The 22772-nt window shown below is 37.8% G+C and overlaps 1 protein-coding gene across 1 annotated transcript in view; it reads left to right on the forward strand.

Moving 5' to 3' along the window:
* DNAJC10 (DnaJ heat shock protein family (Hsp40) member C10) overlaps window positions 1-22772 on the forward strand; it is a 58864-nt gene that overhangs the window by 12338 nt on the left and 23754 nt on the right. The window contains exons 7-11 of the mRNA XM_082631101.1: window positions 257-388; window positions 958-1051; window positions 2139-2216; window positions 18826-18869; window positions 20235-20372. Coding sequence (XP_082487227.1) covers window positions 257-388; window positions 958-1051; window positions 2139-2216; window positions 18826-18869; window positions 20235-20372 — 486 coding nt within the window. The remainder of the gene's footprint in view (window positions 1-256; window positions 389-957; window positions 1052-2138; window positions 2217-18825; window positions 18870-20234; window positions 20373-22772) is intronic.

Below are 22772 nucleotides of genomic sequence, written 5' to 3' on the forward strand. Positions count from 1 at the left end.
CTACTGAAGCCCGCTCGCCTAGAGCCCGTGCTCCGCAACAAGAGAAGCCACTGCGATGGGAAGCCTGCGCACCACAACAAAGCGTAGCCCCCTCTCTCCGCAGCTAGAGAAAGCCCGCACGCAGCAACAAAGACCCAGTGCAGCCAAAAAGAAATAATTAATTAATTTTAAAAAAAAAGAGGAAAGTACAGCTTGAAGAATGTTCAGGTAAAGATAAATGATCTTATCAGAAGAAACTTTTTTTTTTTCCTCATAGTGGAGAGACTTTGCTAAAGAAGTAGATGGATTGCTTCGAATTGGAGCTGTTAACTGTGGCGATGATAGAATGCTTTGCCGAATGAAAGGAGTGAACAGTTATCCCAGTCTCTTCATTTTTAGGTCTGGAATGGTAAGAGATAAAATTGGTATTTTTTTTTAATTGGTAGAACATTATAACAAGGGGAATACTAGAGAAAACACTGTGAATTTGTAGAATCTTTTGATTTTTAAGTCTTATTTTAGATGCCATCTAACTATAGTCATAATAAACATTTTTTATTATACTGTGAATACTTTTAGGTGCCATTATTTTGTCTTTGTTCTATTTCAAGATTAAATGTTTACCAATTTCAGTTTCCATCTTAAAGAACATAATGTTAACCAATATGCATGTTGTACTTCATAATTTACAAAGTATTTTACAGGTGTTTTCTCTCATTGAATGTAAAGTTCTGACTTCCCTTCCTCTCCCCAGTGTTAAGTGATAAAAGTGAAACTAAAAACATTATAAATAGTATTATTCAAATGTCTGACATGCAATGAGTGCAATCAAGATTCTTAGCATGTCAGTTAGAAATACACTGTACTATTGAGAGACAGAGCTTACTTATTCAGAATAATGGAGAATCAAGGTATTTGGTATGAGTTTTAAAAAGAAAAAGTAAAAGACATTTCTCTTTTTATAAACAAAAAAAATAGGCTGCAGTGAAATACCATGGTGACAGATCAAAGGAAAGTTTAGTGAATTTCGCCATGCAGCATGTTAGAAGCACAGTGACAGAATTATGGACAGGTAATTTTTTCATAATTTGCTTGATTTTCAAGGATACTTTGAATTGGTATTTTAAGTTTTTCAGTGGCAATGTTCTGGTCATGATACTGAAATTTTTAAATATCTTTTCCATGCTTCTTAGAAGGGAATTGTATCATTTGTTCTGAGCCCTACTAAATAGTAGGCATTTAATAAATTAACTATATTTATACATAAACTAAAACAATTTTGATGTAGGACATGGGTATGAAGTGGGGCTAGGTGAAAAGGCAACTTTGAAAGTGCAACTAAATATTTAGTAAACCAAGTGTTTTATTGCTTTCATAAATAAGTATACTACATCAGGCAGTAAATTCATGCCTGTATTCAGTTTAATTTTGAAGTTTAAAAACTCTTCTAATCTTAGGTTTTGAATTCATCAAGTGACTTTAGGTGGGTTATTAAATTATCTGTACTACCCATGAAATGATAGTATTTACTTCTAAAGGGATGCTCATATCATTCATTGAATACAGTTATGTCTCCAAAACTATGTTAAATACTAGGGCTGTAGTAATAAACTTTATAATCCCTGCCTTCCAGGACCCCATTAGTAAACCATTAAAATGCAGTGTAGTAACCATTATGATAGAGGTAAGCTTAGGGAAGCATGAAGGATATGAAAGAACTCAGGTGGGGAAAGGAGGAAGGGTTAGGAAATTCTTCTTGAACGAGGTCAGATATAACCTGTCTTGAAAGTGAAGAGGAAGCCTTAAAAGGTCACTGTATTTGGGAAACTGGCAGTATTTCATGAATCTAACAAAAAGATGGGTAATGAGTAGAGTGGCTTGGGGAAAAATATGGCTGGCTGAATGGGTAGACAAAGCTCAGATCACAAGGGGCCTTACTTGCCAATTTGTTTCTTAATAAAATAATGAATTTAGATTTTATGTGATTAAAAAAATAAATAGTTGAAGGAATTTGATATGCTCAAGAGGATTTTTAGGAATCCTGAAAACTACTCAGAGTGGATTGGAAATGGGTGACATTAGAAGGGAAAACCCATTTAGAAAACGGTTTCCATTATGGAGTAGTAAATGCTCAGAAATGTTCTTTATTTTCTCTTAAGGAAATTTTGTTAACTCCATACAAACTGCGTTTGCTGCTGGTATTGGCTGGCTGATCACTTTTTGTTCCAAAGGAAGAGGTAATATTTGTTATTTTGTTATGATGAAGAGACCATGACATTTGATTTTTAGGTGACAATCTTTTTTTTCCCCTGGGTTTATTGAGATATAATTGACATAGAACATTCTGTAACTTTAAGATGTATAACTTGTTGATTTGAAACACATGTTGCAAAATGATGACCACCACCATAACATTAGCTAACACCTCCATCCTGTCACCTATTTACCATTTCTTTCTTGGGGCGAGAACATTTAAGATCTACTCTTTCAGCAGCTTTCAAGTATTTTATACAGTATTGTTACCTATAATCACTATATGCTGGACAGTAGATCCCCAGAAGTTATTAATCTTGTAACTGGAATTATGTACCCTTAGATTAAGTGAAAGTCTTAAGTATGCTTCTATAATTGATTATTTTCAAAATACAATTTGTACCCAGTTATAATTTTTTTATTTAATGAATATTTCTTTTTGATTATTTTACACATAAGTTATAAAATTATTCTTTTTTTTTTGAAGTTGAAGTATATATTTACAATATTGTGTTAGTTTCAGGTGTACAGCATAGTGATTCAGTTTGGTTTTTTTGTGGAATATATTCCAATAATGGAATATATTTCATTATAGGTTATTACAAGATATTGGGTATAATTCCTTGTACTATACAGTAAATCCTTGTTGCTTATCTATTTCATGTAAAGTTTGTTGCTTATCTATTTCATGTAAAGTAGCTTGTTTCTGTTAATCCCACACTGTTAATTTGTCCTTTCCTCCGTCTCTCTCCCCTTTGGTAACCATAAATTTGTTTCCTGTGTCAGTAAGTGTTTCTGTTTTGTATTAAATAGGTTGAGTTGTATTATTTTTTAGATTCCACATATAAATAATATCATATATTTGTCTTTCTCTGTCTGACTTACTTCACAAAGTGTAATATTCTCTGGGTCCATTCATGTTGCTGCAAATGGCAATATTTCATTCTTTTTATGGCTGAGTAATATTCCATTGTATCCATACCACATCTTAAGCCAGTTGTCTGTTGATGGGTACTTGGGTTGTTTCCATGTCTTGGCTATTGTAAATAGTGCTGCTATGAACAATGGGGTGCCATGTATCTTTTCAAATTACAGTTTTTGTCTTTTCCAGATATGTACCCAGGAGTGGAATTTCTGGATCATATGATAGCTCTATTTTTAGTTTTTTTTTTTGAGGAACCACCATACTGTTTTCCATAGTGACTGTACCAGTTTACATTCCCACCGACAGTGTAGCAGGGTTCCCTTTTCTCCACACCCTTTCCAGCATTTATTTGTAGACTTTTTGATGATAGCCATACTTACTGGTGTGAGATGATACCTCATCATGGTTTTGATTTGCATTTCTTTAATAATTAACCATGTTGAGCATCTTTCATATGCCTGTTGGCCATCTGTATGTCTTCTTTGGGGAGATCTCTATTTAGGTCTTTTGCCCTTTTTTTTAAATTCCTTTTTGGCCACGCAACATGGTATGTGGTATCTTACTTCCCCAACTCATAGAATGAGTTTGGGAGTATTCCTACCTCTGTAATTTTTTGGAAGTGTTTGAGAATGATGGGTGTTAGCTCTTCCCTATATGTTTGATAGAGTTCACCTGTAAAGCCATCTATCTGGTCCTGAACTTTTGTTTCTTGGAAGATTTTTAGTCACAGTTACTTGTGTAACTTTCATTACTTGTGATTGGTCTGTCCATATTTTCTGTTTCCTCCTGGTTCAGTCTTAGAAGGTTATACCTTTCTAAGAATTTGTCCATTTCTTCCAGGTTGTCCATTTTATTGGCATAGAGTTGCTTGTAGTAGTCTCTTAGGATGCTTTGTATTTCAGTGATGTCCGTTGTAACTTCTCCTTTTTCATTTCTAATTTTATTGATTTGAGTCCTCTCCCTCTTTTTCTTGATGAGTCTGGCTAAAGGTTTATGAATTTTGTCTATCTTCTCAAAGAACCAAATTTTAGTTTTATTGATCTTTGCTATTTTCTTTGTTTCTCTTTCATTTATTTGTGCTCTGATCTTTATGAGTTCTTTCCTTCTACTATGGGTTTTGTTTGTGCTGATTTAGTTCCTTTAGGTTGTAAGGTTAGATTGTTAATTTGAGATTTTTCTTGTTTCTTGAGGTGGGATTGTATTGCTACAAACTTCTCTCTTAGTACTGCTTTTGCTGCATCCCATAGGTTTTGGATCATCGTGTTTTTGTTGTCACTTGTCTTTAGGTATTTTTTGATTTCCTCTTTGATTTCTTCTGTGATCTCTTGGTTATTTAGTATCGTATTATTTAGCCTCCATGTGTTTGTGTTTTTTACCTTTTTTCCCTGTAATTGATTTCTAATCTCATAGCATTTTCAGAAAAGATGCTTGATATGATTTCAGTTTTCTTAAATTTACCAAGGGTTGATTTGTGACCCAAGATGTGATCTATCCTGGAGAATGTTCCGTGTGCACTTGAGAAGAAAGTGTAATCTGCTGTTTTTGGATAGAATGTCCTGTAAATATCAGTTAAATCTATCTGGTCTGTTGTGTCATTTAAAGATTGTGTTTCTTTATTTTCTGTCTGGATGATCTGTCCATTGGTGTAAGTGAGGTGTGAAAGTCCCCCACTATTATTGTGTTACTGTCGATTTCACCTTTTATAGCTGTTAGTATTTGCCTTATGTATTGAAGTGTTCCTATGTTAGGTACATTTATAGTTATAGTTGTTATATCTTCTTCTTGGATTGATCCCTTCATCATTATGTAGTGTCCTTCCTTGTCTCTTGTAACTTTTTTTATTTTTAAAGTCTTATTTTATCTAATATGAGTACTGCTACACCAGCTTTCTTTTGATTTCCATTTGCATGGAATATCTTTTTCCATCCCCTCACTTTCAGTCTGTATGTGTCCCTAGGGAAGTGGGTCTCTTGTAGACAGCATATATATGGGTCTTCTTTTTGTATCCGTTCAACGAGCCTGTGTCTTTTGGTTGGAACATTTAATCCATTCACCTTTAAGGTAATTATCGATATGTATGTTCCTATTACCATTTTCTTAATTGTTGTGGGTTTGTTTTTGTAGGCCCTTTTCTTCTCTTGTGTTTCCTACTTAAAGAAGTTCCTTTAGCATTTGTTGTAGAGCTGGTTTGGTGGTGCTGAATTCTCTTAGCTTTTGCTTCTCTGTAAAGCCCTTGGATTCTCTGTCGAATCTCAGTGAGATCCTTGCCGGGTAGAGTAACCTTGGTTGTAGGTTCTTCCCTTTCATCACTTTAAATATATCTTGGCACTCCCTTCTGGCTTGTAGAGTTTCTGCTGAGAAATCAGCTGTTAACCTTATGGGAGTTCCCTTGTATGTTATTTGTCGTATTTCTCTTGTTGCTTTTAATCATTTTTCTTTGTCTTTAATTTTTGTCAGTTTCATTAGTATGCGTCTCAGCGTGTTTCTCCTTGCGTTTCTCCTGCCTGGGACTCTCTGTGCTTCCTGGACTTGGGTGACTATTTCCTTTCCCATGTTAGGGAAGTTTTCAACTATAATCTCTTCAGATATTTTCTCGGGTCCTTTCTCTCTCTCCTCCTTCTGGGACCCCTATAATGCGAATGTTGGTGCATTTAATGTTGTCCCAGAGGTCTCTTAGGCTATCTTCATTTCTTTTCATTCTTTTTTCTTCTGTTCCATGGCAGTGATTTCCACCATTCTGTCTTTCAGGTCACTTATCCATTCTTCTGCCTCAGTTATTCTCCTATTGATTCCTTCTAGTGTATTATTCATTTCAGATATTGTATTGTTTGTCTCTGTTTGTTTAATTCTTTTAGGTCTTTGTTAAACATTTCTTGCATCTTCTTGATCTTTGCCTCCATTCTTTTTCCGAGGTCCTGAATCATCTTCACTGTCATTATTCTGAATTCTTTTTCTGGGAGGTTGCCTGTCTCCACTTCATGTAGTTGTTTTTCTAGCGTTTTATTTTGTCCTTTCATCTGGTACATAGTCCACTGCTTTTTCATTTTGTCTTTCTTTCTATGAATGTGGTTTTTGTTCCACATGCTGCAGGACTGTAGTTCTTCTTGATTCTCTGTATGTTACCCTTGTATCCTGCTACCTTGCTGAATTTATCAGTTCTAGTAGTTTTTGTGTGGTGTCTTTAGGGTTATTTATACATAGTATCATATCATCTGCATATGATGACAATTTTACCTCTTCCAATTTGGATATGTTTTATTTCTTTCTCTTGTCTGATTGCTATGGCTAGGACTTCCAAAACTTTGAATAGAATAGGTGAGAGTGGGCATCCTTGTCTTGTTCCAGATTTTAGGAAGGCTTTCATCTTTTCACTGTTGAGTATTGTATTGGCTGTAGGTGTGTCATAAATAACTTTTACTATCGTGAGATATGTTCCCTCTGTACCTACTTTGGTAAGAGTTTTTATCATGAATGGATGCTGAATTTTGTCAACTGCTGTTTCTGCATCTGTTTAGATCATGTGGTTTTTGCCTTTTCTTTTGTTTATGTGGTGTATCATATTAATTGAGTTGTGTATGTTGAACCATCCTTGTGAATTTAGGTTGGATCCCACTTGGTCGTGGTGTATGATCTTTTTTATGTGTTGTAGGATTCGGTTTGCTAATGTTTTGTTGAGGTTTTTTGCATCTATATTTATCAAAGATATTGGCCTGTAATTTTCTTTTTTGGTTGTATCTTTGTCTGGTTTGGGTAACAAGGTAATGGTGGCTTCATAGAATGTTCTTGGGAGTGTTCCCTCCTCTTCAGTTTTTTGGAACAGTTTGAGAAGGGTTGGTATAAATTCTTCTTTGTATGTTTGGTAGAATTCACCTGTGATGCTCTGTGGTCCTGGACTTTTGTTTGTATGGAGTTTTTTAATTACAGATTATCTTCACTTTTAATGATTGGTCTTTTCAAATTATCTATTTCTTCTTGATTCAGTTTTGGTGGTCTCTATGTTTCTAGAAACCTGTCCATTTCTTCTAGGTTGTCCAATTTGTTGGTATATGATTGTTCATAGTATTTTGTATTTCTGTGGTATCAGTTGAGATTTCTCCTTTTTCATTTCTTATTTTGTTTATTTGCATTCTCTTTCTTTTCTTCTTGGTGTGCCTGGCCAGGGGTTTGTCTATTTTCTTTACCCTTTCAAAGAACCAGCTCTTTGTTTTATTGATTTTTTAAATTTTTTTAATCTCTATTTTATTTATTTCCTCTCAGATCTTTATTATTTCCTTCCTTCTGCTGACTTTAGGTTTTTGTTGTTCTTTTTCTAATTCTTTTTAGTGGTAGGTTAGTTTGTTTATTTGAGATTTTTCTTGTTTTTTGAGGAAGGCCTGTATCACTATGAACTTCACTCTAAGAACTGCTTTTACTGCATCCCAGAGATTTTGTATCATTGTGTTTGCATTGTCATTTGTCCCAAGGTATTTTTTAATTTCCTCTTTGATTTCATCATTGACCCATTGGTTTTTTTTTTTTTTTTTGTGGTACGCGGGCCTCTCACTGTTGTGGCCTCTCCCGTTGCGGAGCACAGGCTCCGGATGCGCAGGCCCAGCGGCCATGGCTCACGGGCCCAGCCGCTCCGCGGCATATGGGATCCTCCCAGACCGGGGCACGAACCCGTATCCCCTGCATCAGCAGGCGGACTCTCAACCACTGCGCCACCAGGGAGGCCCCGACCCATTGGTTTTTTAATAGCATGTTGTTCAGTCTCCATGTAATCGTTTTTTCCTCATTTCTTTTTTTGTGGTTAATTTCTACTTTCATGCCATTGTGGTCAGAAAAGATGCTTGAGATAATTTCTATGCTCTTAAATTTGTTGAGGCTTGTTTTGTGCCCTAGTATGTGGTCAATCCTAGAGAATGCTCCATGTGCACTTGGAAAGAATGTGTATTCTGATTTTTTTTGGATGTAATGTCCTGAAAATATCAATTAAGTCTAGCTGTTCTGTTACATTATGTAGGGTCTCTGTTGCCTTATTGATTGTCTGGAATATCTGTGCATTGATGTGACTGTGGTGTTAAAGTCTCCTACTACTGTTTTATTCCTATCAGTTTCTACCTTTATCTCTGTTAATATTTGTTTTATGTATTTGGGTGCTACTGTATTAGGTGTACGTATGTTGATGAGTGTGAGGTCCTCTTGTATTGATCCTTTTATCATTATATAGTGTCCTTCTTATCCTTCTTTATGATCTTTGTTTTAAAATCTATCCTGTTTGATATGAGCATTGCAACTCTTACTTATCATTTCCTTTTGTATGAAATATCTTTTTCTGTCCCCTCACTTTCAATCTATGTTTGTCCTTTGCCCTAAAGTGTGTGTCTAGTAGGCAGCGTATTTTAGGTTCTTGCTTTTTTAGCCAATCTTCCACTCTGTGTCTTTTGATTGGAGCATTTCGTCCATTAACATTTAAGTTAATTATAGATCGATATGTATTTATTGCCATTTTTTTTTAAAGAAGATGTTGGGGGTAGGAGTTTATTAATTAATTTATTTATTTTTGCTGTGTTGGGTCTTCGTTTCTGTGCGAGGGCTTCCCCTAGTTGTGGCAAGCGGGGACCACTCTTCATCGCGGTGCGCGGGCCTCTCACTATCGCGGCCTCTCTTGTTGTGGAGCACAAGCTCCAGACGCGCAGGCTCAGTAGTTGTGGCTCACGGGCCCAGCTGCTCCGCGGCATGTGGGATCCTCCCAGACCAGGGCTCGAACCCATGTCCCCTGCATTGGCAGGCAGACTCCCAACCACTGCGCCACCACGGAAGCCCTTTATTGCCATTTTAAACCTTGTTTTCCCATTGATTTTATATTTCTTCTTTGTCTCTTTGCTTTACCTTTTGTGGTTTTTTTTCACACACGCACACTGTATTTTATTTTTACAAGAGATAAACTGACACCAAGCATTGTAAATGGATGACGCTTTTGTGGTTTTATGATTTTCTTTTGTATTATACTTGAGTTCTCTTTTTGGTTTTTGTGAATCTATTGTATGTTTTTGATTTGTGGTTACCCTGCTTTTCTAGCATGTTAACCCTTCCTATTTCTGCTTGCCTTAGACTAGTAGTCTTATAGGCTCAAATATATTCTAGGAAAGAAATATATACACATTTTCTTACTCCCCACATCTTATGATTTTTGATGTCCCCTTTTATGTCTTCATGTTCATCCTTTTGCTGTTCATTTTGGTTATCTTCACGTTCACAGAAGTTTTTGATTTTTTTTTTTAATTTGTGTACTGGCTTATTTAAGTAACTTACTTTGAGGTTGTGATTTTCTCTTTCCTGTAGAGTCTTACTTCTTTTCTCTCTGATGATTTTTTTTTTTTTTGGCCACGTCACGTGGCACGCAGGATCTTAGTTCTTGGACCAGGAATCAAACCCATGCCCCTGCTGTGGAAGTGCAGAGTCTTAATCTCTGGACCGCCAGGGAAGTCCCCTGAGAAATTCTTTATCTCTCCTTCTATTCTAATGATAATCTTACAGGGTAGATTATCCTAGGTTGTAGATTTTTCCCTTTCAGGAGTTTGAATATATCTTGCCAGTCCCTTCTGGCCTGCAGTGTTTCTGTAGACAAATCAACTGATAGTCTTATGGCGGTTCCCTTGTAATTAACTCTTTTGTTTTTCTATTGCTGCCTTTAGAACCCTCTCTTTAACTTTTGCCATTTTTATTATCATATGTCTTGGTGTAGGTCTGTTTGGGACCCTCTGTGCTTCCTGTACCTGGATATCTGTTTACTTCTTTAGGTTTGGGAAGTTTTCAGTCATAATTTCTTCAAATACACTTTCCATCCCTTTTTCTCTTTATTCCACTTCTGGAATCCCTATTATGCATAGGTTGGCATGCTTTATATCAGAGGTCCCCAACCACCGTGGCCTGTTAGGAACCGGGCCGCACAGCAGGAAGTGAGCGGTGGACAAGTGAGCGAAGCTTCATCTGCCACTCCCCATCGTTCCCCCTCACTCACATTACCACCTGAACCATCACTCACATTACCACCTGAACTATCCCCCACCCCCACCACACCCCCCACCCTCACTCCCGTTGGTGGAAAATTTGTCTTCCACACCAGTCCCTGGTCCCAAAAACGTTGGGGACCACTGCTTTATACTATCCTGTAGGTCTCTTATATTGCTTTAATTTTTTTTTTCATTTGGTTTTCTGTCTGCTGTCCTGATTGGGTGATTTCCATTATTCTGTTTTCCACATCACTTACCTGTTTTTCGGCACTATTCATTCTGTTTTTCATTGCTTTAACTCAGCTTTCATGTTGGCAAATGAGTTTTCTAATTTTTCTTGGTTCCTTTTTATAGTTTCTAGTTCCTTTTTACACTATTCTGCATTTCTGTTGATAGCCTTTCTTAATTTCTTCAGTATTTTCATTATCTCCTTTTTGAACTCGGTGTCTATTAGACTGAATAGGTTTATTTTATTATTTGTTCTTTCAGGGGAATGCTCTTGGTCTTTTAACTGAAAGTGGTTCCACTGCTTCTTCATTTTAGTTATATTTCTCTTACTCCCTGAGTTTAGGAGAAACAATTATCTTGTGGTCTTGAATGGCTGTTTACACGTGGGGGCGTCCCTGTGTAGCTTGTGTGGGTTTAATTTGTTGTAGGGGCTGTTTTTAGTACGGATGCCTGTCACCTCTTTCCTCAGCATGTGTTGTTATCCTTGATAGGGGGTGTGCAGATGCAGTGGCTGGTGCCCAGTCCTGGGGTTCTTGACAGCAGTGGCAGCTCAGGCGACACCCTGGAGCATGCGATGGGAGCAGAGGTGGCCTGCAACCACTCCTGAGGTCCAGGAGGGAGGCGGCGGCAGCCTGCAACCGCTCCTGGCATCTGGGCAGGCAGTGGTGGCAGCTTGTGACGTCCCCTGGATCCCTTGCAGGCACTGCCCTACCCTCTGCAAGTGTGTGCACAGGGAAAAAGGCTACAACCCTCATCCCGCCCCTCCCCTCACGCACCCCCCAAATAATGGCAGCTGGCCTCTAAGGCGGCCCAGGCTTCCTCTGTGCACACCACCAGCCATGGTCGCACTGGATTCCAGCACCCCCCAGGGCTGTCTTCACACAGTCAACCCCAGTCCTCTCCCCAGTTCTGATTTCTGAAGCCTGAGTTCCAGTACCCAGCCCCTGCCTGCACTGACAGACACGTGCCTCCGGCTGGGGACTGCAGGGTGGTGGCATTGACCTTCTGTGCAGTTCTTCCTTCACTCTGGCTGCCGCAAACTAGCTGCTGCACACTCCTCCGAGTCTCTGAAGCTCCCCTTCTGTCCTGGCCAATCTCCCCGCCAGGGGGGCTGGCACCTTTCCTCTTTCACAGCTCCCTCCCAGGGGCACAGGTCCTGTCTCGATTCCTTTCTTGCTTTCTTTTTTTTCTTTTTTCCTACCTGGTTACATGGAGATTTTCTTGCCCTTTCAGCAGTTTGAGGTGTTCTGCCAGTGTTCAGTAGATATTCTGTGAGAATTGTTCCACATGTTGATGTATTTTTGATGTATTTGTGGGAGAAGGTAAGCATCACAGTCTACTATTCTGCCATCTTGATTACTCTCTCCTTTAAATCATTTTGAATTTATTTTTGTAAATGGTGGGAGGGAGTATTCTGAATTCATTGATTTACATGTAGCTGTCCAGCTTTCTCAACACCATTTGTTGAAGACACTGTCTTTTCTCTATATTGTTGTTTCCTTTGTCATAGATTAATTTTTTTTTTTTTTTTTTTTTTTTGCGGTACGCGGGCCTCTCACTGTTGTGGCCTCTCCCGTTGCGGAGCACAGGCTCTGGACGTGCAGGCTCAGCGGCCACGGCTCACGGGCCCAGCCGCTCCGCGGCATGTGGGATCTTCCCGGACCGGGGCACGAACCTGTGTCCCCTGCATCGGCAGGTGGACTCTCAACCATTGCGCCACCAAGGAAGCCCCTGTCATAGATTAATTGATTGTAGGTGTGTGGGTTTATTTCTGGGCTCTCTGTTCTGTTCATCTATATGTCTTTGTACTAATACCATGCTTTTTGATTACTGTAGCTTTGTAGTGTATTCTGAACTTGAGAAGGATTATGCCTCCATCTTTGTTCTTTTTCCTCAGAATTGTTTTGGCAATTCTGGGCCTTTTGTGTTTTCATATAAATTTTAGGATTATTTGTTTTAATTCTGTGAAAAATGTCATGGTATTTTGATAGGGATTGCATTAAATCTGTAGATTGCTTTGGGTAGTATATGCATTTTAACAACATTAATTCTTCCCATCCAAGAGTATAGGATATCTTTCCATTTTTTTGAATCATCTTCATTTCCTTTACCAGTGATTTATAGTTTTCAGCGTGTAGGTATTTCACCTCCTTGGTTACGTTTATTCCTAGGTATTTAATTTTTTTGATGAGATTTTAAATGGGATTTTTTTTTTTTACTTTCTCTTATATTTCATTTCTAGTATATAGAAACATGACAGATTTCTGTGTATTAATCTTGTATGCTGCTATCTTGCCAAATTCCTTGATTAGTTCTTAAACTTTTTTGGGTGAAGACTAGGGTTTTGTATATAGAGTATTGTATGTCATCTGCAAAGGGTGGCAGTTTTACCTTTTCCCTTCCAATTTGGATACCTTTTATTTCTTTTCCTTATCTGATTGCTGTGGCTAGGACGTATAATACTCTGTTGAATAGAAGCTCTGGGAGTGGGTATCCTCATCTTATTCCTGAATTTAGAGGGAAGGCTTTTACTTTTCACCACTGAGTATTATGTTGGCTGTGGCTTTGTTGTAAATGGCCTTTATTATGTCATAATATGTTCCCTCTACACCCACTTTGGTGAGGGTTTTTATCATGAACGGATGTTAAATTTTGTGAAATGCTTTTTCTGCATCTGTTGAGATGATCATGTGGTTTTTGTCTTTCCTTTTGTTAATGCGCTGTATCACACTGATTGATTTGCATATGTGGAACCATCCTTGTGATCCTGGAATGAATCCAGCTTGATCATGGTGTATGATCCTTTTCAGGTATTGTTGGATTCAGCTTGCTAATATTCTGTTGAGGATTTTTGCACCTATATTCATCATAGATACTGGCCTGTAACTTTTTTTTTGGTAGTGTCTTTGTCTAGTTTTGTGATTAGGGTAATAGTGGCCTCATAGAATGAATTTGAAAGTGTTCCCTCTTCTTCAGTTTTTTGGAATAGTTGGAGAAGGATTAATTTAAGTTCTTTATGTTTGGTAGAATTCTTCAGTGAAGCCATCTGGTCTTGGACTTTTGTTTGCAGAAAGTTTTTCTTTTAATTATTATTACAGATTCTGTTTCACTTCTAGTGATTAGCCTGTTCAAACTGTGTTTCTTCTTGATTTAGTCTTGCTGGGCTGTATGTTTCTAAAAATTTGCCCATTTCTTCTAGGTTGTCCAGTTTGTTGGCATGTAACTGTTCATTGTGTTTCTCTTCTGATTTTTTGTATTTCTGTGATATCAGTTATTTCTCCTCTTTCATTAATTTCTTTATTGGGGTCCTCTCTTTTCTTCTTGATGAGCCTGGCTTGTCGATTTTATTTATCTTTTCAAAAAATCAACTGTTGGTTTTATTGATCTTTTCTTTGTTGCTTTTTTTCCCGATCTATTTTATTTCTCTCTGATCTTTATTATTTCCTTCCTTCTGCTGACTTTGCACTTTGTTTTTCTTTTACTAATCCTTTAGGTGGTTGGTGAGATTGTTCATTTGAAATTTTTCTTGTTTCTTGAGTTAGGCCTGTATCGCTGTGGATTTCTCCCTAAGAATTGCTTTTGCTGCATGCCAGAGATTTTGTAATGTGTTCTCATTTTCCTTAATCTCAAGGTATTTTATAATTTCTTCTTTGATTCCATCTTTGACCCATTTGTTTCTTAGTAGCATGTTGCTCAGCCTCCACATGTTTGTTCTTTCTCTGTTTTTCTTTCCATAGTTAATTTCTGATTTCATATCATTGTGGTCAGAAAAGATGCTTGAAATAACTTCTATCCTCTTAAATTTGTTGAGGCTTGTTTTATGACCTAGCATGTGGTCTGTCCTATAGAACGTTCCATGTGCACTTGAAAAGAATGTGTATTCTGGGGTTTTCAGGGGATGTAGTATTCTGTAGAAATCTATTAAGTCCCACTGGTCTGTTGTATCATTTAAAACCACTGTTTCCTTCTTGATTTTCTGTCTGGATGATCTGTCCATTGATGTCAGTGGAGTGTTAAATCTACTATTACTGTATTTTTGTCAGTTTTTCCCCTTATGTCTTTTAGTATTTGCTTTATATATTTATGTGCTCCTATATTAGGTGCATATGTATTAATGAGTATAATATCCTCTTGTGTTGATTTCTTTATCATTATATAATGCCCTTCTTTGTCTTTTTTTATGGCCTTTGCCTTAAAGTCTACTTTGTTTGATATGAATATTGCTACCCCCACTTTCTTGTCATTCCCATTTGCCTGAAATATCATTTTCCTTCTCACTTTCAGTCTGTGTGTGTCTTTTATCCTGAAGTAAGTGTAGACAGCATATTTCAGGTTCTTGTTTTTTTATCCAATCAGCCACTCTTTTGATCAAAGCATTTAGTCTCTTGACATTTAAAGTAGTTGATAGGTTTGTACTTATTACCATTTTAATCCTTGTTTTCCAGTTGTTTTTGTAGTTCTTTATTTTTTTTGTTTTTTCTTTTGGTCTGATGATTTTCTTTTGTTGTATGCGTGACTTCCTTTCTTTTTGGTCTTTATGAATCTATTTTATGTTTTTGATTTGTGGTTACCATGGAATTCAGGTATGTTGACCCATAACTATCTACTTGATGTAAACTGATAGTCATTCAATTCAAACACATTCTAAAAGATGTACATTTTTTATTCCCCTCCCTGGTATTTTGCAGTTTTGATATCCTATCTTACATGTTTATACTTGTCCTTTTATTATAGAGTCGCTTTTACAATTTTTTTGACTGTTTAGTCTACAGACTAGCTTATTTAAGTGATCTTAAATTCTTACTGTATATTTGCCTGGCCTATTTTGATTTTCTCTTTCTTATAGTTTCTTGCTCCTTTTCCATTTAGAGAAGACCCTTCAATATTTCTTTTAGAGTTGGTTTAGTACTACTGAATCTTTTTAGTTTTTGCTTGTCTGAGAAATCCTTTCTCTCTCCTTCTATTCTAAATGATAATCTTGCTGTATAGAGTATCCTAGGTTGCAGGTTTTTTCCTTTCAGAACTTTTAGTATGTTATGCCACTCCCTTCTGGCCTGCAAATCAGCTGATAGCCTTATGGGGGTTCCCTTGTAATTAACTCTGTTTTTCTCTCACTGCCTTTAGAATGCTCTTTTTGTCTTTAAGTTTTGCCATCTTAATTATGATATATCTTGTGGGTCTGTTCGGGTTCATCTTGTTTAGGACCCTTTGTGCTTCTTGTACCTGGATATCTGTTTCCTTCTTCAGGTTTGGCAACTTTTCAGCCATAGTTTCTTCAAATAAGTTTTTGATCCCCTTCTCTCTCTCTCCTCCTTCTCAAACCCCTATTATGCATAGGTTGGCACATTTTATATTATTTTATAGATCTTGTAAGTTCATTTTTTTTTCACTTGTCTTTGTCTGCTCTTCTGATTGGGTGATTTCTATTATTCTGTCTTCCAGCTTACTTATTCATTCTTCTTTGTCATTTAGTTAGCTGTACATTGCTTCTAGATCTCTTTTATCTTAGAAATTGAATTAATTATCTATTTTTGATTTGTTCATCTTTGTAGTTTCTAGTTCCTTGTTACAGTGATCTGCATTTATATTGATCTTTCTTAATTCATTTAGCGTTTTTATTACCACCTTTTTGAACTTGGGGTCTGGTAGACTGGTGAGCTCTGTTTCATTATTTGTTTCAGGGGATTTTTCTTGCTCTTTTAATTGGGAGTATTTCCTCTGCCTTTTCATTTTACTTAACTGTCTCTGTCTCTGAATTTAGGAGAAACGATTATCTATTATGGTCTTAAAGGGGTGTTTTTATGTGGTAGCATCCCTGTGTAGACTCTGTGTGTACGATGGACACCAGCCATGTCTTTGGGGTATGCTGGTCATTATCACCTAGATAGGGGGTTTGGCTGGTTTTGGGGGATCTAAAGACTGTTCAGGGTGTGAGGCGGGACTTCCTCTTTGCTGCATAGCTGTTGCCGCCCTGTCAGGGACAGGGCCTGCTCCCCCAGCTGTTGGAGTAAATGCCCTGAGGGTCGGGCTCAATCAAGCTCCATTCCCCTTGAGTGGTGCCCTGCCCCCAAAGGAGGTGATTGCTGAAGCAAGTGAGGCCTATGTGCTCACAAAGGACCAGTACACTACCTCTGTAGGCGTCCGAGGCTCCAGTCAGAACCATCCCAAGGTCTCATCCCTCCTCCTGTTTATCCCAGATCTAGTGCAAGGCTGTGGTGTGGAGTGCGTGGGGCTGGGACATTCACTAGGCTGGGGCTGGCGATTGGGGTGTAGTGGCTGCAGGAATTGAGGTGGCTGTGCTACCACCAGAGCACTGGGCTGACCCCCTGGCAGTCTTCTCCCAGACCTATCTGCCCCAGCTCCAAGGCTAAGCTGCTGTGTTGAATGGGTGGAGCCAGAGCATCGGCTCCACTGGGAGGCAAACTGCGGGGTGCTCCTGCAGCACTACCTGAGCAAGTGCTGACAGTGGCCACTTCTACTCCACCCAGGACCCCAGTCTGTCTCTGCATAGCTAGACCAAGTCTTCTCCCAGGGCTTGGTTGGCCCAAATCTAGCACCAGGCTGTGGTATGGAGTGAGCGGGGCCGGGATGTTCAACCAGCTTGGATTGGGGAGTGTGGCAAAGTGGCAGCTGCCAGTGCAAAGCTCTCTCCGCCTGATTTTTGGTAAACCAGCACATGCGTACTCCTCATGAGTAGAGTCTAGGCTCCTCTAGCCCTTTGTCTGTCCCAGCAGTTCTCCCGGCAGCCAAGGGTGCTTCTCTCCTCCTTGCAGGACCCCAGGACTGGAATGTCCAGTCTGTGGCTCAACCCACTTGCTCCCCACATTGAGGGTCTGCCCATGGGGACCTTCTCTTCCTTTCAGATCCCGCTCAGCTGGGGGTCCCAGCCCTATGCCTTTTCCATCCTACCTGGTTATATGGAAATCTTTCTTGCAGCCTTGGTTGTGTAGGAGTTCTTCTGCCATTTTCCAGTTAGTTTTCCATGAGAACTTTCCACATGTAGTTGTATTTTTGTTATGTTGTCAGGGGAGGTGAGCTTTATGTCTTCCTACTCCACCATCTTGATCTCTCCTCTACAGTGATTAATTTCTTAAGGTATCATGTGGTTTATGTTCAATGGGCAAATTTTTCAGCTTAATTATACTTATGGTAAATTATACCATCAGATAGCTACAAATGTTTTTGACACTTCAAAAAAATAATTAGTTGTTGACAGATACAACCCTGACAAAATAATTTTTTGCAGTTACTGACTTTCCCTCATATGTATTCATTTCAAAAATGTACGTTTGCCTCATAAAAGTATATATTTGGGGGACTTCCCTGGTGGTCCAGTGGTTAAGACTCTGCACTCCCAATGCAGGGGACACAGGTTCAATCCCTGGTTGGGGAACTAAGATCTCACATGTCATGTGCTGCAACCTTAACAACAACAACAAAAAGTATATATTTGAAGATGATAACTTTCCGTTTCTAGGACCCTTTCCCCTAGTAAATTAAGTTGGAAGTTCAGTACCCTACACAAACATAAACTGTATTCAAGCAATAAGATTGGTTAAAAATTGGTCCTAGTGTTAGAAAATATCCTAATTAATGAATGCATTTTCATATGTTTAATCCCAACATGGACATTTTCCCCATACTTCACCTCTCAGCCTTTATGCTGCTGTGTTGGAAAGGTATTGCCTTGCAGATAAAATCAGCCACTCACCTCATGGGGTAAGGCCCATCTTAGGAATGTATTGCCTTGCAGCAAAAATCACCCTTAAACTTAGTCTGTCACTGAGGGGTTTTCTCTCATTTTGGCCAAATGCACGTTTCTCTCCATTCCACACATAAGGAAAACTTTTAAAGCTTTCTGACATTGTTTTACTTTTACCGTAGGTAGATTGATTTTACCTATCCCCGTGAGCTCTGTGATGCTGCATCTCCCTTTCTTCTAAATCTATCTCATTGTATCGTAGCATTCATATTTATAGGACTTACATAAAAATAGTGAAGAAGCTATTCTAAGATTGTATTGTATTTTAAGGATTCTGCACATATTGTTATTTATCAAATAGGCATTACATTTTATTACTCCAAATCATGAGATCTCTTGGATAAAGGGGACTCTTGATAGGAGGAGACATTTGATAATAAGATCCTAAAGAGGTACTTGAGAGGGAATTCCTTCTTTTTTCTTTAGCTGGAACTCCTGAGAAACTAAGGGGAGAGAATAAGACTAAGGAGAGGGAAGGGAGGGGTAGGGAGAGAAAAGGGGACGAGGGGAGGGAGAAGAATGAGACATTGACCTCTATGTCTACCTAGTAAATAAAAGTCTCAGTATTTACCAGCACAGCCCAATTAATTGCCTAAGAATCAACATGATGGTTTGGGGGAACAGCAAATGAAAGTACAGACTTAAGCTGAAATTGCCTTATAAGTTTTTTTTTCCCCCACCAGATTGTTTGACTTCACAGACACGTCTCAGGTTAAGTGGGATGTTGGTAAGCATCAATTACTTTGTAAAATTATATCACCATGTTAAGAAACACATTTAAAAACTGATTCCATATATTTTCTTTGGTGATTTCTTAAACATTTATCTCACTTATTTGTAATCTTTCTTGTTTTCTGATAAATGTATTCATAGCTGTTTCTAATTAATTAGCTGTGTTCAATACATTTTAACATGTGGTGCTTTCATTATCATTCACTTCTAAGTATTCCATTAGAGTTCCTCTTTAACCAGAAAGTTATATATTAGTGTTTTTGTCATTTCTAAACTTTATTTTTTGTCATTTTGTTATTTTACTTATTTAGCTCTCATCATATTATGGTCAGGGAGTGCAGTCTGTGTGTTGTTGATACTTTAACACTATTGAAGCTGCCTTATGGGTTGGGAGTTTGCCACTTACAAAGATTGTTAATGTTCTGTGTATGCTTGAAAATGTTTCCTATGTAAGGTGTAATTTTTTTTTAAATTAGTTTCTGCTTTATAACAAAGTGAATACATACATCTGTTCCTGTATCCCTTCCCTTTTGCGTCTCCCTCCCTCCCACCCTCCCTATCCCACCCCTCCAGTCGGTCACAAAGCACTGAGCTGATCTCCCTGTGCTATGCGGCTGCTTCCCACTACCTATCTACCTTACGTTTGGTAGTGTATATATGTCCATGCCTCTCGCTTTGTCACAGCTTACCCTTCCCCTTCCCCATATCCTCAAGTCCATTCTCAAGTAGGTCTGTGTCTTTTTTTTTTTTTTTTTTTTTTTTTTTGCGGTATGCGGGCCTCTCACTGTTGTGGCCTCCCCCGTTGCGGAGCACAGGCTCCGGACGCGCAGGCTCCGCGGCCATAGCTCACGGGCCCAGCCGCTCCGCGGCATATGGGATCCTCCCAGACCGGGGCACGAACCCGCATCCCCTGCATCGGCAGGCGGACTCTCAACCACTGCGCCACCAGGGAGGCCCTCAAGTAGGTCTGTGTCTTTATTCCTGTTTTACCCCTAGGTTCTTCATGACATTTTTTTTCTTAAATTCCATATATATGTGTTAGCATATGGTATTTGTCTTTCTCTTTCTGACTTACTTCACTCTGTATAACAGACTCTAGGTCTATCCACCTCATTACAAATAGCCCAGTTTCGTTTCTTTTTATGGCTGAGTAATATTCCATTGTATATATGTGCCACATCTTCTTTATCCATTCATCGGATGTTAGATTAAATTTATTAATCATGTTATTCCAATCTGCATCATTTTTTGAGTGTTCTTTTTAAAAGTGTAATAGTAGAAAAGTTGTTTTTGCTAAATATAAATCCTTTTAACTTTTTCTTCCACTTACAACACGATTTTTTGTTTCTTTCCATTTTAGGATGGTCTTGTTAATGTAGGATGGATGGACTGTGCCACCCAGGACAACCTTTGTAAAAGTTTGGACATTACAACAAGTACTACTGCATATTTTCCTCCTGGAGCCACTTTAAATAACAAAGAGAAAAGTGGTATTTTGGTATGAATCACTTGAATTTCTTTACACACACACATATTCAAATACATCATTTTGTAAACAATGAGCAAAACAGTGAACCAGTTTATATCATCTGATTATAGGACACTTAATTATTTGGAATATTTAATTTCTGGGATTCTGTTTAATACTTCAGTTTATAAAGTTAAGCTATAAGGATTATTTTTAAACTGGCATAAACCATTACAGTTTTAAAAACCCAAAGGTATGGAGTACATTCTTAGGTTAAATGGATATTTATTGGTTTCCATTTATTTGTATATTTTCTAATGTTAAAATATAGATCATTGGTAGGTTTAGATGGAATCTGGTATCTGTTTTTTTAAAGCACCCTGTTTGATTCTGGTGTAAACTCAGTTTGGCAATCTCCTGGTGTGGTTCACATTCCTAAATTTATAAATGAGGAAACTGAGGTTCAAGATAGTTGTCAAGGAGCTGAGACAAATACTGGGATATCGGATAGGTCCCTAGAGAGCCCACAAAGAAAAACAGACTGATATAAGACAGATTACCTTTAGTTTTCTTTTCTGTATTTTAATTTTTCCTTTTTTGGTACTGACAGGATTATACATATTCATTACAGAAATTCATATTTGGTATATAAATGTATAAAGAAAGATGCAAAGTTCATTAAAATTAAATCACCCATAGGCAAGCACCATCAAATCTTGGTACATACCCTTCCAGGTCTCTACCTATATGTACATACAATTATGACTTCATGCAGACAACTCACCAGTTTTGTCTCTGGCCCAGACGTGGATATTCTCCAGCCCATGCAGTATTTCCCCTGGGATATTAATTGATGTCTTGAACTTAGATCTGTAACTATACTCCTGATATTTCCCCATACATCTGCTGTACCCAGTTTTTCCCCATCTCAGTTGATGAAAACTTCATCTTTTATCATTAAGGCCAAAGACCTTGGGAGTCATTCCTGACCCCTCTTTTTCTCATACCATGTAACCTATACCATATTCATCAGGGAAATCTGTGGCTCTGTCTTTAAAATCTTTCCATAATCCACCTCCATTGCACTTATCTCCTTATAACATACACTGTAATTTACTTATTTACTCTTTCATTATTTTTCTTCTGCAGTAAATTTTAAGTTTGGATTTTCCATAGATATATCCCAAATGCCTAGAAGAATATCTGGCACATAAGTACTATATATAGTGCCTACTTATGTGCCTTATATTGTGTGTGTGTGTCCCTGAATAGTAGTATATACAATAATTCCTATAAATATATACACCAATCAAAAATACATCAACAATTCCTGAATGGTAATCCATTGACTAAATGTAACATACTGAGTTTAATCAGTCCTCTCTTGGTATTTGTTTCTACTTCTTCATGACTGTAAGCAGTGTTGTAATGAACTATCTTGTTCACCTTTGTGTGCTTCTTCTGTTACCTGTTCAGAATGAGATGGCTGCAGCAATTTTAAATTCAGTTCGTATTGCCAGAATGCCCAGAAAACTTGGGTTTATTTACACTGTGCCATTAGCTCGTGAGGATTGCCTGTACCCTGGCCAACACTTAATATAGGCTTTTGCCTTCAGTACTACAGTCTCATATTTCAGTGAGGTCTGTGGGCTTTTTGGTATAAAACAGCAAGCTCAGACATGATCTTAGGAAACATAAATCAGTGGTATTAGAAATGTGACAACACAGAGTGACGAATTAGAAGTCCCTGTCCCTCCTAAAAGCATTCAAGTTTTAAAAAATGTAAAACACTATGCCAGCTAAATATGTCTGGCAGGTGAAATTCAGAGGCTGCACAGTACCCTTCTAGATGTAACTGCCAAATTTTACTCTAAAACAAACAGGTTTATAAGGAGGTTCTACTGGATTTGTAACTTACATATTTATATAAGCTGCTCTGGGAGTATTTTTAGTAAAATCTTCATGAATGTGACTAAAGTGAGTGAGCTTATAGTACTGAGACATGAAAGTCTTCTGTTTTGGCCTTTTAAGCCCTTTGGTAATAAGTTATTTCATAGATTTTTGAGAATATGCTATAGATTTTTTTTAAGCTGAAAATCTGAGTTTTCTGTACTTATGTTATAGACATTGTTTCTATTGATATTCTCATGTCGAACACAATTAAACTGTGAATACAGTGGTAGTTCCTACAAGTTTTTAATGGAGTTTTAGATCTTTCAAGTAATATATGAATTTCAAACAAATAGTTTATTATAATTAAAGATATACAATAAACTGTTTCATCAACCCCTGTATACATTTTCTTGATGTAATTATTGCTGCACTGTTTGTAATAGCAGCTGCTTCCATGAGAATTAGAAGAGCAAAGAGAGTTCTATGAGAAAAATATGCTGAGGATAAAATATGGACAGAAATAAAGAAGGTTTGTTA

The sequence above is a fragment of the Mesoplodon mirus genome (genome assembly GCF_964341445.2).
Source record: "Mesoplodon mirus genome assembly, chromosome: 8".
Taxonomy (NCBI): Eukaryota; Metazoa; Chordata; class Mammalia; order Artiodactyla; family Ziphiidae; genus Mesoplodon; species Mesoplodon mirus.